Source organism: Pogoniulus pusillus, chromosome 11, assembly GCF_015220805.1.
Source record: "Pogoniulus pusillus isolate bPogPus1 chromosome 11, bPogPus1.pri, whole genome shotgun sequence".
Taxonomy (NCBI): Eukaryota; Metazoa; Chordata; class Aves; order Piciformes; family Lybiidae; genus Pogoniulus; species Pogoniulus pusillus.
In genome coordinates, this window is record NC_087274.1 from 26,799,541 (window position 1) to 26,813,673 (window position 14,133).

At 43.8% G+C, this 14,133-nt stretch overlaps 1 protein-coding gene across 1 annotated transcript in view; it reads left to right on the plus strand.

Moving 5' to 3' along the window:
* The window catches only part of CFAP99 (cilia and flagella associated protein 99), a 42,543-nt gene that overhangs the window by 17,354 nt on the left and 11,056 nt on the right, over positions 1 to 14,133 (plus strand). The window contains 4 exon segments of the mRNA XM_064151577.1: positions 1,787 to 1,867; positions 5,056 to 5,121; positions 6,064 to 6,123; positions 11,100 to 11,188. Of these exon segments, the coding sequence (XP_064007647.1) occupies positions 1,787 to 1,867; positions 5,056 to 5,121; positions 6,064 to 6,123; positions 11,100 to 11,188 (296 nt within the window).

Here is a 14,133-nt window from a genome sequence, read left to right on the forward strand (position 1 = left end):
ATCTACTTCACTTAAAAGCTCACAAAAATACTTGAGCATCCTCACTAGCACATTTAATTGCTCCTTTATTCTGTTTGTGTGTTTGGCCTGTAGAAAAATATGTCAAATAGAGAATTACATCAGATTCCTGAGTTTTTCAAAGCACCGTTCTTCACAGTTAGGTGGGATCCCCATGTTCCCTAAACTGACTTACAGTACAATAGGTTTCCCCTCCCTCCCCTCCTTAATTCTGTAACTTGTACTTGAGATAGAATGTTTTTAGCAAGATCAGTGTTTAAGCAGATGTCCAATACACTGGCAGATTATCTCACCCACACAGAAAGGAGACATCCAGTCTTTTTCAGTTTGCTTCTGGGCAGAGTTTGTTGCTCAGGCAAATATTGAAATCCTGCAGAATTTTCAGCTTAGCTCAGAGCCACACAGTCCCTAGTCTCCTGTTGATCCATAACTGAACCCAGACACTAAGTCTCTCCTGGTCATTTTATCCGTAGCACTTCATGGCTTAGCCTCACATTGGGTGCCAGTTATATCTCTGTCCTAGTTTGGGGCCACGAGCATACCTGGGACTGGAGGACAGAAATGACTCTTACCTGTTTCCAGAAGTGAGAATGAGGATACTGCACACTGACTGGAAGTATAAAGACAAATTCTGTTTAAAAGAGCATATATGCAAAAGGCAACCAGGTAGAAGAAGTAAAAAACTCTTAGACCCAAACTGGCCTTCTAGAATCCTCCACCCATTCCAACCTCAGTTGGCCTGAGGATAGGCTGAAACTGCCCTCCCTAGCTGGGCCCTACAAGGCCACAGTGCCACGGTTCAATACCTTGCCAGCCCTCTGCCCTGTGCGCTGTTCCCAGAGAGGAGTGAAGGGAGGAAAGACAGGGAAGAGAAGGGGGAGAGATGATTCAGGCTTTTAAGCTGGGATACCAGAAGATGGTGTAGAATAGCAATAGTACAATATCCTGGAATGAGCAGGTCCATCCCTGTGGGATGGGTCTCTGTCCCTGTGGTTTTGTCAAGGGAGACCTAGGATCCCTCAAACTGCTGCACATGACAATGCTTTCCCAAATCCTTGACCAGTGGTAGGAGGGCCCTCTCAGTCCTCTGCCTCCAAACACTTCATCTACACTTGCAAAGGTGTTGCCCTAAAAGGATGCTAGGACAGCCACAGTCAACCAAAGCAAATGCCTGCTTTGCCCAGTGCATTCTCTCTAGCAGTGGCCAACGCAGATGTCTAGGGAGAGTACAGGGACAAGACAAACACAGTTGCTGCTTTCTCCAGCTGCCATCTCAGTTTCCCACCAGGTCAGCAAAAAGACTTCCTCAGTTACAATGAAGATTCAGGATATTTAATAAACTTTAAAGGATTTCTCTTCCCTAAACTTCTTTGGAGTCTACCTTGTTTCTACTACCAAACACTGTGCCAGACAGCTCCAGAGCTGCCCTGTCTGGATGTCAGTGCTGTGAAGCTGAACTTCATGAGATGCCAAACAGAACTTTTCACTCTCTGGCAACTTTTGTTTCCCCCTTGATAGGGCCTGTATTGTTTCTTTAGCCTATTCTTGATCTAGTTTCATATTTTTCTTTCTGGTCTTTTGGTCAAGGTTTATATAACCCTGGACAGGACTGAACAGCCTGGGTGGTCCCAGCTAATTGCAGTCTGTCAATGTCTTCTACACCAGCACTGAAAGAAAAGAATAAAAAAGTTTATGTGGGTTTTTTTTTCCCCCCCTGCAAGAATGTGTCACTTGGAATGTTTTATACCTTTATTGCCTTTTAATACAGGTTCCTCCAAGCACCTACAAAACTCCAAAGGAAAAAAAGCAGCTAGAGGAAATCAAAACAAAAAATCGCCGCAAAGCAGAAGTAAGTATGTTATGTTCTTGTTCTAGATTTCCCTTTCTTCTAACCTGTTTCTTTTGTAAAGTTCCATTTCCACAAGTCTTAGAAGTTCACCTGAAACAGAAATGTCTTTGCACTTCTGTCTCTTTCCCTAAAGTCGTGAGGTTTGTATCCTCTATTCTGTTCTATCACCCATTTTCCATCTTCCCTGTTACTAATTGCCTGAAACAATTCACTTTACAACCACTGTGTCAGAAATGATGCAAGTAGCCACATAAGGTAGTAGAAGTATGATTGCTTCTCTTAACAAACTTGGAACTGTACTCTGCACTGGTTAGACCTCACCTTGAGTACTGTGTTCAGTTCTGGGCCCCCCAGTTTAGGAAGGACATTGAGATGCTTGAGCGTGTCCAGAGAAGGGCGACGAGGCTGGGGAGAGGCCTCGAGCACAGCCCTACGAGGAGAGGCTGAGGGAGCTGGGATTGGTTAGCCTGGAGAAGAGGAGGCTCAGGGGTGACCTTATTGCTGTCTACAACTACCTGAGGGGTGGTTGTGGCCAGGAGGAGGTTGCTCTCTTCTCTCAGGTGGCCAGCACCAGAACGAGAGGACACAGCCTCAAGCTACGTCAGGGGAAATTTAGGCTTGAGGTGAGGAGAAAGTTCTTCACTGAGAGAGTCATTGGACACTGGAAGGGGCTGCCCGGGGAGGCGGTGGAGTCGCCGTCCCTGGGGCTGTTCAAGGCAGGATTGGACGTGGCACTTGGTGCCATGGTCTAGCCTTGAGAATTGTAGTAAAGGGTTGGACTTGATGATCTATGAGGTCTCTTCCAACCTTGTTGATACTGTGATACTGTGATAAACCAAGAAGGAATAGCTTGATGGACATGGATATTTAAAGTATTCACTTAAGTAAAGCTTCAAAATAGAAAATATGTTCACTCTTTGCATTTGTTTTCTACAGTAACTGATAAGTAACCACATGTCACCATGTTTTAAACTACCAGCAGACTCTGACTTCTGTTTTGTGCAGACTCCACGCTCCCCTTCTGCAGGCTGCAAAAGCCAAACCGATCTAGTTGTTTGAGCCAGACTTTCTATTAATCCTGTCCGATGAGTTAGCTCCTATTAAAGAAGATTGTTGCCATCTCCTAGGAAGGGATGTCAGCTTCGTCCTTCTCCCTTCCTTTCCAATTCCTTATTCCTTCCTTCCCAAATCCAGGCAGCAGTGGTGTTGCGATGGCAGTGCCCACCCGCCAGATCCGTCCCCGAGGCAAGCCTGGGAGCTACTTGGCGCCCAGCGGTCTCGCCGCCTCGAAACGGCCGAGCCCCACCGGCAGCCCGGTGCCGCCCCACCCGCGCTCCCTCTCCCACGCCCGCACACCGGCGGGAGCCCCTTGGGACCGTGCAGTCCACTCCCCACCGAGGGGACCGGCCTCCGGCTCCGCACCAGCCGCAGCAAACAGGAGCACTCTCCCCATCTACCGGCGCGCCACCGCGGCCGCTCCGCCGCCACTAGCAGCGCCTGCGGGCCGGCCAGCCCCAGCCTCCCGCAGCCCCTCGACCCTCGTCCACCCGCACACCGCAGCGCACCTGCCTTGCGCGGCCGCCAACAGCTGCCGCTGAACGACACTGCCCGAAAATAAGGCGGCGAGGAGCGGGGCGGTTGAAACCCCATCCCCGGAGATGTTTCGGGGGCAGGGATGTGGTGCTGAGGGCCATGATTCAGCACCAGCCTTGGCAGAGTTAAAGAGTGCTTTATCTGGATGAACTTAAAGGGTTTTTTTCCAACGAAAGCAACTCTGTGAATCCATGAACTAGCCACATTCTTCAGTGGAGAAAATGCACGAATACAAGGAACAAAACAAAACCACCACTGAAATTACAGCTGCAAACAGCAGTTTTTGTGCCTCTGGAATGTTGTAAAAGGGATCCAAAGCGTTCACAAAGGTCAATTCCCTAAGTTTTTGGCTAAGCAAGCTAAAGTTTGGAGTTCTGAAGGACATAGGTATTTAAATCACCGTTTGTTTCATGGCATTTCTGCAAAAGCTATAGATGTGGTTACAGGCACCGTGTCTGAGCACCCCTGAGGAGTGACAACACTGGAAGCCATGCTCTAGATAGTTATGGAAGCAGTGATGTCATGAACAGCTGCTGTCCAGAAAGCCATTAGAACATGTGGTCTGTTTCACAGCTTTGATCAGAGATTTGGTTTACAACAAAAAGAAATAGTCAAAAACTTGAAATGTGGCTGCTTGTACTTCCCCTTTTAAAGTGAATTACTGTTAGGGGTATGTCTGTGGCAGCCACCTTTGATGCTCACATGCCAGTTTTGGGCCCCCCAGTTTAGAAGGGACGTTGAGATGCTTGAGCGTGTCCAGAGAAGGGCGACGAGGCTGGTGAGAGGCCTTGAGCACAGCCCTATGAGGAGAGGCTGAGGGAGCTGGGATTGTTTAGCCTGGAGAAGAGGAGGCTCAGGGGTGACCTTATTGCTGTCTACAACTACCTGAAGGGTGGTTGTGGCCAGAAGGAGGTTGCTCTCTTCTCTCAGGTGGCCAGCACCAGAACAAGAGGACACAGCCTCAGGCTGCACCAGGGGAGATTTAGGCTGGAGGTGAGGAGAAAGTTCTTCACTGAGAGAGTCATTGGACACTGGAATGGGCTGCCCGGGGAGGTGGTGGAGTCGCCGTCCCTGGAGCTGTTCAAGGCAAGGTTGGACGTGGCACTTGGTGCCATGGTCTAGCCTTGAGCTCTGTGGTAAAGGGTTGGACTTGATGATCTGTGAGGTCTCTTCCAACCCTGATGATACTGTGATACTGTGATACTGTGACATAATCTTCTCTACTCAAAACCAAGAACATTGTTTGTTAGCTATGTGGAAACAAATTCTACCTATGATACTAATGTGCCATAGATAATTCTGAAAGGGTTTAATTTGAACTCTAGACAAGCAGCTTGTTTTATAGGGGCAGACCTATCACAGGCTTGATGTCCTATGCAGAAACCACAACCAAGCAGAGCTATGTAGTAAATCAAGACTTGCCTGTGTCAAGTCCTTAATCAGGAATGAAAGCTCTTATAAATGCCAAGTCAAGTTTTCATTTATTGGAAAAAAAATAATATCCTGATTGGGGTTGCAAGGTTTTTTGAGATAGAACAGTCTCACTAATTAATTTAAATGTAGTATAATCTTTAAGCTCATTGCTTTAATTTTAGGATCTGCTTCTGGAGGCAAATACTAACCAGTTCAGGTGTGCAACTGTGAAGCCTGAAGAGAAAGAGGTATGCTACAAAATACTTTATTACCTGAACTTACCCAGTATGAAGATGAAAAATAACTAGAATATTTGAATATATCTCAAAGTATTTGAAAATGTCTATTTGGGATGAGGAATTACATGTTTCATTTATAGCTGTTCTGGCCTTTCACATCTATGTTCTAATGTTTGCCTCTTCGGATGCACAATGCACAAATTGCTTTTCCTGTACCTCTGGTTCTGCTTTATTATTCTCCTAATTTTGAGGCAATCAGCCTTCCTGGGATACTACTCCAACAAATCTCTAAACTGGCAATATTTCTCTAAACCCACATATTATTTTTCCATTAACTTTTCTGCCACATAACAGCCAAGCTGAGGGAATAACACTCCCATTCATACCGAATTCCTGCTTAGGTTGATTCTCAGTGCACAACTGTTTCACCAAATGCTTTATGTAAGAGGTCTATTTCAGGGTCACATCTGCATATTTTGTTCACTGTCTTCATCCCCACAGTGCCAGACACTTTCACATCAGTATCTGTTAACTAACACCAGATATCAAATTCAGAACCATCAGCAGAATTTTGCCATTATTTAATTATTCCATCAAATATGCTTTGACATCCTGGTGTCTTCCCAAGATGTTTTGAGCTAACTATATTAATATATAGTGATGTTTTGACTATGAAATACTATCTCTATTACTTTTTTAGCATCATTTTAGTCAATGAAATTTAGTTCATATTTGGAGCTGCCTTTGCATGGTCATTTGATAGGAAATATTCCCACTGAGTGCACACAGCAAGTTTTTGTGATTATATCAGTTACAAAATACATCACTTGTCTTTCTTACTTTAGATGAATATTCAAAAGGGATTTTTGGTGAATATCTACTCTTTTTTTTGCTGGGTACTTGAAAATCTGCCTCTGAAAAGAAATGATGTATTTCTGGTTTTAAATACAGAGCAGACATGACAGTATGAAGAATAAACCAGCATTTCAGGTCCCAAAGATCCAGAGCAAGGTGAGTAAACTTCTAAGATTACATCTGTTGACAGACGTACTTAAAAACTCTGGAGTGAAAGTCACACATGCAAATCCTGAGATGATGCAAACTAGTGGAAGCCACATTTTCACAAAGTTCTGTGGCCAGGAGCATGGGATGCTCATAAATTTTGGTCTGTGCACCGTTACCAATCCACAAAGTAACGGTTAGAGTGTGGCTACTGCAGGAGAGAAGAGAAACAAGCAGCCAAAGGTAATAAAAGCACAGGCAATGTCCTCAGCAACCACACCGAATGTGACGAGGTGGGTGGTAGTGATGGGTTCTGCTGACAGCAAGACATCCTTGCATAAAGCAAGGTAACAAATCTGGTCTGGAGTCCACCCAGAAGTCCAGTCAGGAGACAAAGCTGTAACAGGCAGCTCAGGTCTGTGACAGCAGAAGACAGAACAGGAGAGACCATCAGCACCAGTATTACCACCAGCATGACAGAAAAAGACTGAAGCCTCTATCTGAGCTTAAGTGGGGCTCCTGCACCAGAGAGCAGACAGGGTGAGCTGAGATCCTAGATGAGACTGGTCAGGGCAATTAAGACCTCGTGGCTCCCCAAGGGCACTGGCAGTTGCACAAGGTAACCATACTGCCTTTATTTTGTGTGTGTGTGTTTTCAGTTCCAAAGGGAGAAGTTTTTATGTAAAATGGTAAGAATTGAGAAGAGTCCACGGGCAAAAAACAATCCTGATTTGAGAACTCAGCACAGGGGCAGAAGAATCTTGTGTCTGTAAATCACTGTTTCAAAATTAGATCCTAAAGAATGCTGAGCAATCATTCCAGCTAATGACTGTCTGATACACAATATACAATCAGTCTGGCTGCTTGTCTTCTCTCCTTTAGACACATACTAAGGTCATCAAATCCACTGTACTGATTACTTCTCCACCAGGATTTCCAAGGGTCAGAACACTGTAAGATGGAAAATGGGCTGTTCAGCTTTCAGCATGTAACACATGAAAACCCACATTGCTATTTCTGCAGTAACTGTGCTACAGATAATCTTCAGTCTTGCATCATTCAGTCTGTCACATTTCATTTGCTTCACATTCATATGCAGAACAATCTAACGTGGAAGCTGTACTTGTACAGCGACCTCAAATACCTTGTGAGTAGGTCTACCTACTCTTTAAGATTATGTATTTAGGTACATACATCGGAAAGACTTGGTTCCCTGCTGAGGAACCACACATCTGGCAACTATTCCTAAAGAATATCTGGCATTTATCACATCCTGAAGTTATCTTGAACAACAGCATCACCTACTTAGTCTGCTTGTTTACAGTCCAGTAGCATTTATAGTACAAGAAAGTAATATGATCCCAGTTCCTTCTGCACTCAAAAGATGTGGCAGGGGAGAAAAATCAAACCCAGGAAACACTTACATAGGTAACTCCAACACACATGTGGGCTTAGCTCAAGGCTACACATATTCCACTTCTTCCCCTGACCACATAAAATACTGAAGGCTCAGTGTGGACTAATTACAGTCAAACCATCACCCTGAATTGCAAAACACGGATCTGGCATCTTGTGACATTGATCAGGGTCACTTTGAACAGCTGCACATATCTTCTCTAGGAACACAATCAGTTTTATCTCAGCTAAACACATTTAAAGACTGGTTAGGTGATATTCAAGATATTGCTGTACCTACCAAGCTAAAATAGCTTGTTACTGACTTTTAAAATACTTCCTACTCTTGTTGCCTTCATAGAATCATAGAATCAACCAGGTTGGAAGAGACCTCCAAGATCATCCAGTCCAACCTAGCACCCAGCCCTATCCAATCAACTAGACCATGGCACTAAGTGCCTCATCCAGTCTTTTCTTGAAGACCCCCAGGGACAGTGCCTCCACCACCTCCCTGGGCAGCCCATTCCAATGGGAAATCACTCTCTCTGTGAAGAACTTCTTCCTAACATCCAGCCTATACCTACCCTGGCACAACTTGAGACAGTGTGCCCTTGTTCTATTGCTGGTTACCTGGGAGAAGAGGCCACCCCCCACCTGGCTACAATGCCCCTTCAGGTAGTTGTAGACAGTAATAAGATCACCCCTGAGCCTCCTCTTCTCCAGGCTTCCTGTCTGTGAGTAGACAAGCCCTAAGAGGAAAGGTTTTCCAAGATGTATAAATAAGACTATCATCTGTCCTCAAATGAATGAAGTGATACTATGCTTTAACCAACTCTTTGTAGAACCCCCACAGTATATTAAATACATTCTTTTCATTTCAGACACATTTATTATGTGCAGCAGCAATTATTTCTCATGGCTGTTACAAAATGTCTGTTAATCCTTTTCACTGGAAGAATGAGACAGTACAAATGCATCATCACTCTGTCTCAGTCTGTCTCTTGCTTATATTAGGCCTTGCTCTTTACATATTGATTGGGTTTGGTGAGCTGTTGTCTGTTCATTAGGTGGCAATAGTGAATACAAATTTTCTTCCAGAATAATTACAGTGTGCTGCAATTTCTCAAATATTTCCATTTTCTCATCTTGGAAAAAAAAGTCAAGATCTCTCACACCAGGAAAAGAGGAAGTAACATTCAAAAACACTATGATATGAGGCTCAAGCCAACCTCATCAAGTTCAACAAGGCCAAGTGTAAGGTCCTGCACCAAGTTGCAGCAATCCCAAGCACAAATGTAGGCTGGGTGAGGATTGGATTGAGAGCAGTCTGGAGAAGGACTTGGGGGTGTCAGTTGATGAAAAACTTTCAATGCACCAGCAATGGTCACTGGCAGCCCAGAAAGCAGCTGTGTGATGGGCTGCATCCAAAGCAGTGAAAGCAGCAGGGCAGGGAGGGAATTCTACCCCTCTGCTCTGCTGAAGCCTCACTTGCATCCACTTCAGATGCCTCCGACATGGAGCTGCTGGAGCAGGTCCAGAGGAGGCCATGAAGGTGGTCGGAGAATTGGAGACTCTCCTCTATGGGGAGGGGCTGTGAGAGAGTTGAGGCTGTTCAGCCTGGAGAAGAGAAGACTCCAAGGAGTAGGATTCAAGTACCTGAAGGGGACCTACAAGAAAGATGGGAAAAGACTTCTTACAAAGGTTTGTAGTGACAGGAGAAGAGGGAATAGATTGAAGCTTGAGGAGATTTAGCCTGGAGATTAGGCAGAAATTCTTTACAGTGAGGATGGTGAGACACTGGAACAGGTTGCCAGAGACATCATGGATGCTCCTTCTCTGGAGGTGTTTAAGGCCATATAGGATGGGATCTTGAGCAAGCTGGTCTAGCAGGAGGTGTCTCTACTCACAGCAGGGGGCTTGGAACTCAATAATCTTCAACATCCTTTCCAACCTAAACCATTCCACAATTTTACCAATCTGTGAGCTAGAACAGTATTTATTTCTTTTAACTTATCCCTGTCTGCACATGTCTTGGTTCTCCTAATTATTTTGACTACAGGGCTGCCATGTTTCTGGTTTGTTGTCACATTGTGATGTTTCTGTTTAATAACCTGGGAAACTGAACTTTAAGGTATTTCTATAATCATTTTGAATTCAGTTCTCCATCCAAATTATAGTTGGTCAGTACAGAACATGGAAGTTCTATACACAGGTAACTGCCAAAATCCATGGAAACTTCTCCATGTGACAAAGAAAAGAGGTGCTCTAGGTAGGCAAATTCTACACAGTACAGTGTATAAAACACAGCCTGGAGAGGCAATTTTCATGTAATGCAGAGGAGCTGCAAAGCAGACCAAAAGGAAGAACATCATAAAGAAGAGAAAGTAGAGTCAAAGAGAAGCAATATAATTGGTTTGGGTTCTCTTCCTAAATTCTTCAAGTTATCATCATTTTGTCAAGAATCAGACAGGTAATTAGTTTTTGCCCATCTGTGTGGAAAACAGTAATTCCACTAAGTGAATTTCAGGGTGATAGCATGTGTTTGCTATCCTCAACCTGCCTAGTTAATCTAAATCAGCAAACACCCATTTTCCAGTTAGGTTTTGTATTTCAGGAGCCTGCAGCACATACCTGTGCATACAGTGCTTGCAGTAGATAGCTTGAATGGCTCTGCACATCTGTTTTTCAGCCACTCATTAGGCTGTTAATTCAAAATTTAAAGACAAGTTTGGATGCTAAGCACAGAACCTGTCTGGATTTAGGTCAGATATGTCATAAGTAAGGTTGGTTTCTGCTGGCACAATCCCAGTTCTTACCCTGCCAGTGCTGTTTTGCCTCAGTTGAGATCAGGTCTCTTCTATGTGTCTGCAAAGGTGTTAGATTTTTTCTGAGCAGCCTACTTGTGCAGGGAACATTTTTAGCTGTCAGAGACATTGTTCTGTTCCCTTCTTCCCTCAGTATTTAGAGCTTGTCTGGGAGTTAGTCCTAAGGCAATACTTTGAAGAACTGCAAAGCAGCCACAAGATCTAGTCCAAGTAACACCACGAGGCCTGAAAATCACTAAGTACTTCACTTCTACTACCCAGAGAGCAGCTGTGGCAATTGGTGATGCCAGTAGTCTTCTAAACACTAAGTTGTAATAACATTATATCATTTGTATAACACTTCCAAGCCCTTCCTGTGAAAGGTACTGCTTATATTTTTCTTAAATGGCTTTGGCTAACTCACCATCTTTCAGAGGGGCAGTTCCCTCTCTTTGTTGGAATCCCTGCACACCACCTATATGAGCACTGAAAAAAAAACTCCATAATGAAAGGAAGTGAACACATTCTATGGGATTTGACATGGTCCAAGAGTGATTACAAATTTATAATCCACTTGGGGGACTTTGCTGATTTCTTAAGCAGCTTGAGTGGTTTAGGAACAGCATGCAATTTCACTGTGAATGTCAGATTAATGCTAGATGAATGCTTTAAGCAAAATTTATGCTGTCTTAGGTCGATGTATTTAACCCATTGAATTGTTTTTTTGATGCTCTGTGTTATGGTTTATATTGCTAACTGTGGTATATACGTTGCCCTTCCCGACAGATTGACAATATACCTATTAAATTAAACGCTGCAGCTATTTTGAGAGAGGGTGCCCTCTACCAACGCAAAAAGGAACAGGAGCTCAAGAGGTAGGTGCACCAGCAGCCCTCCCTTCTCGGGGTACCTCCCACAGCCCGGCATGTGGGATGATGAACCACAGTAAAAGTCCTTGCATAAATTCCAGGTGAACCCACATAATGGATCTGCTGTGAGGCATTAGGAGAATAGTCTCCAAGCACGGTGGACAAACAGTGGGCTGAAATTCAAGCCTAGGCTGGTATACAACGTGACTGCCTTCTCTTTTAGCACTCAGGCTGGGCTTCTCTTGCAAAGTCCAGTCAGAGTCACTTCTTATATTTATCCCAACTTTCCAGAACTAAGAATAACCCAAACACACACCTGTCTGCATTATAAAAGATACATAGAGCATAGAAATCAGAGAATCATCTATCTGGAAAAGACCTTCAGACCATCAAGTCCAACCATAACTTAGCATCTCCCTGTACACAACCATTAGACCAGTAAGATAAGATGTTAAGCCAAATAATTTCATATCTCTCCATACATGTTGTGATCAATTACAAGCCAAATTTGATGCTTGAACTTGTTTATATAAAAATATCCATCTGTGTCTACCACAGTAAGATACAGAAGAGTAATAGTGTGCTGCTCTGCAAGGCAACATAAGCCAGGACCTGAGGGAGACAGCAAGGCATGTAGGGACAATGTCCTCACTGACAGAAGCTCAGTTCCATAGTACCCTGGCAAGGCAGCAGAGAGATCCAGTGACAGTGATTGCTAGATGAGTCCATAGTGAGGAGTCAGAGCTGAGGTCAAGCCAGAAGCCAAGTCAACAAGACACAGTCATCAGGGTGGTAGGCTGGGTGCAGGTATGCCTGCACTGTAGCTTAGGCAAGATCAAAGGCTGTTACAGCAGCTTAAATGTGGCTCCCAAGAGGAAACTCTCATACACAGGAGGACTTCTCACAGCCCTTCTCTCTCTATTCTGACCCAGTGCTATACAGCTGCACTGCAGCAGAGCTGCCTTTGAACACAAGCTGCCAAACCCTAGGCAGGGCAGAACAAGAGTACACTTAGGGCACTAGGGAATCCTGGCAGAAGGAATCCTTTGATGTAAGGAATTCTGATTCAGCAGCACAGGTTTTCAGCAGATGTTAGAGAGGATGACTCTTGAATGGCCACTGCAAGTTGTATTTTATAACTGGAATTAGAGAACATCTTCCCTAGTAACTTTAACAAAGATAAACTCTCTGCCATGCCATCTTGATTTAGTATTTCTAATCCACCTGACTTAGCAGGCTGTGTGCTAAATATTGCTAGCATTTTAACTCTTGGGATGACTGCCCTGAGATGGAATGGTTTGATTTGGTCTTCTGGGATATGGATCAGGATTTTAGCAGTAAGACGTTATGCATAACTCAGGTTCTGTTATTAGATTCTTTTGTATTACATATGCTACTTTTCACTCTGGCACAGTTTTGTTCCATTCAGCAAAGGAACAGATTTTCCTCTGTACCTTAACACCATTTTATATTAGTCAGTTTAAATCCTCTGTTGCATTTAACATCCAATGAATACATTTATATATACATGTGTATATATATATATACACACACACATTGAGGAGCAACATTAAGACACAACATTTTTATGTCTCTGCCTTAGTTCTTGGCTCATTCATTTCTCTGCTGCAGGACTCTGAACAGCCTGTCCCAGGGCTTTGTTATGCTTTTCTCTCTTAGCCCATCACAAAAAACATAAGAATGTGACTTTGCTTAATAGCTGAACCCTTCTTTGCCTCATTACAGTAATATTACTTAATTGACAAAATACAGAACAGAAACAGAATTAAGCAGAAAGGTTTTTAGTTCTCAGTGTTGCAGTGGCCAAGCAGACTGCCAAAGAGAAAAGCTCTTTGTTCTTTCTATCTCTAAAAGCAACGTACATACCTTCAGACTGATTTTCCCTATTCCTTATGTAGCTGAAGTTTGCCCTCTCTTGGGGCTTCATTTCACTGAAACTTCCAGGTCCACACCCTCATGCACATTCTTCCAGCCAACCTTTTCCCAGTAGGAACACCTCTTCACCTGGAATGAAAACGTATCTGTCAAAGAGCTTTTTGATGAGTGCCTTTTGTCTCTGCAGAGATTAAACACCTTATATCACAACAAACTACTACAGGTGTTTATAAGCTAAGGCAGATCCAGATCCCCAGAGCAGTTGTCTTGGTTCTAGTTTAAATTTCCAGAGACTCCAAGACAGTTAATAGAACCAATAACAACTTATAGGATGGCTTTCCCTCTTCCCCCTCCTTTTTTCAAACAAAGGAATTAGATGTAGAAAGGACAAGGAAAAGCACACCCAAATAACAAGTCTCACATTGATTTGGAAGTTAAAAGAGAAAATTTTAGCAATAAATAAAAGGTATTTGAGGTAGGGGAGTTACAAAAGGTATAGGGAAGGGAAAACAAGATACAAAATATATAAATACAACCAGATTTGATGGCAATGGTTTTGTCTGCCTCGTGGGTTGCAGCCAAAGATCCAGAGCAAGGTGAGTAAACTTCTAAGGTTACATCTGTTGACAGATGTACTTAAAAACTCTGGAGTGAAAGTCACACATGCAAATCCTGAGATGATGCAAACTAGTGGAAGCCACATTTCCACAAAGTTCTGTGGCCAGGAGCATGGGATGCTCATAAATTTTGGTCTGTGCACCGTTACCAATCCACAAAGTAACGGTTAGAGTGTGGCTACTGCAGGAGAGAAGAGAAACAAGCAGCCAAAGGTAATAAAAACACAGGCAATGCCCTCAGCAGCCACACTGAATGTGACGAGGTGGGTGGTAGTGATGGGTTCTGCTGACAGCAAGGCATCCTTGCATAAAGCAAGGTAACAAATCTGGTCTGGGGTCCACCCAGAGTCCAGTTAGTGCGAAAGAAAAAGAAGCAGTAAGTTCCTCTGTTTTTATAGGGAGGCTAGATGGGAAGTGGGCATTGGCTAACCACCACAC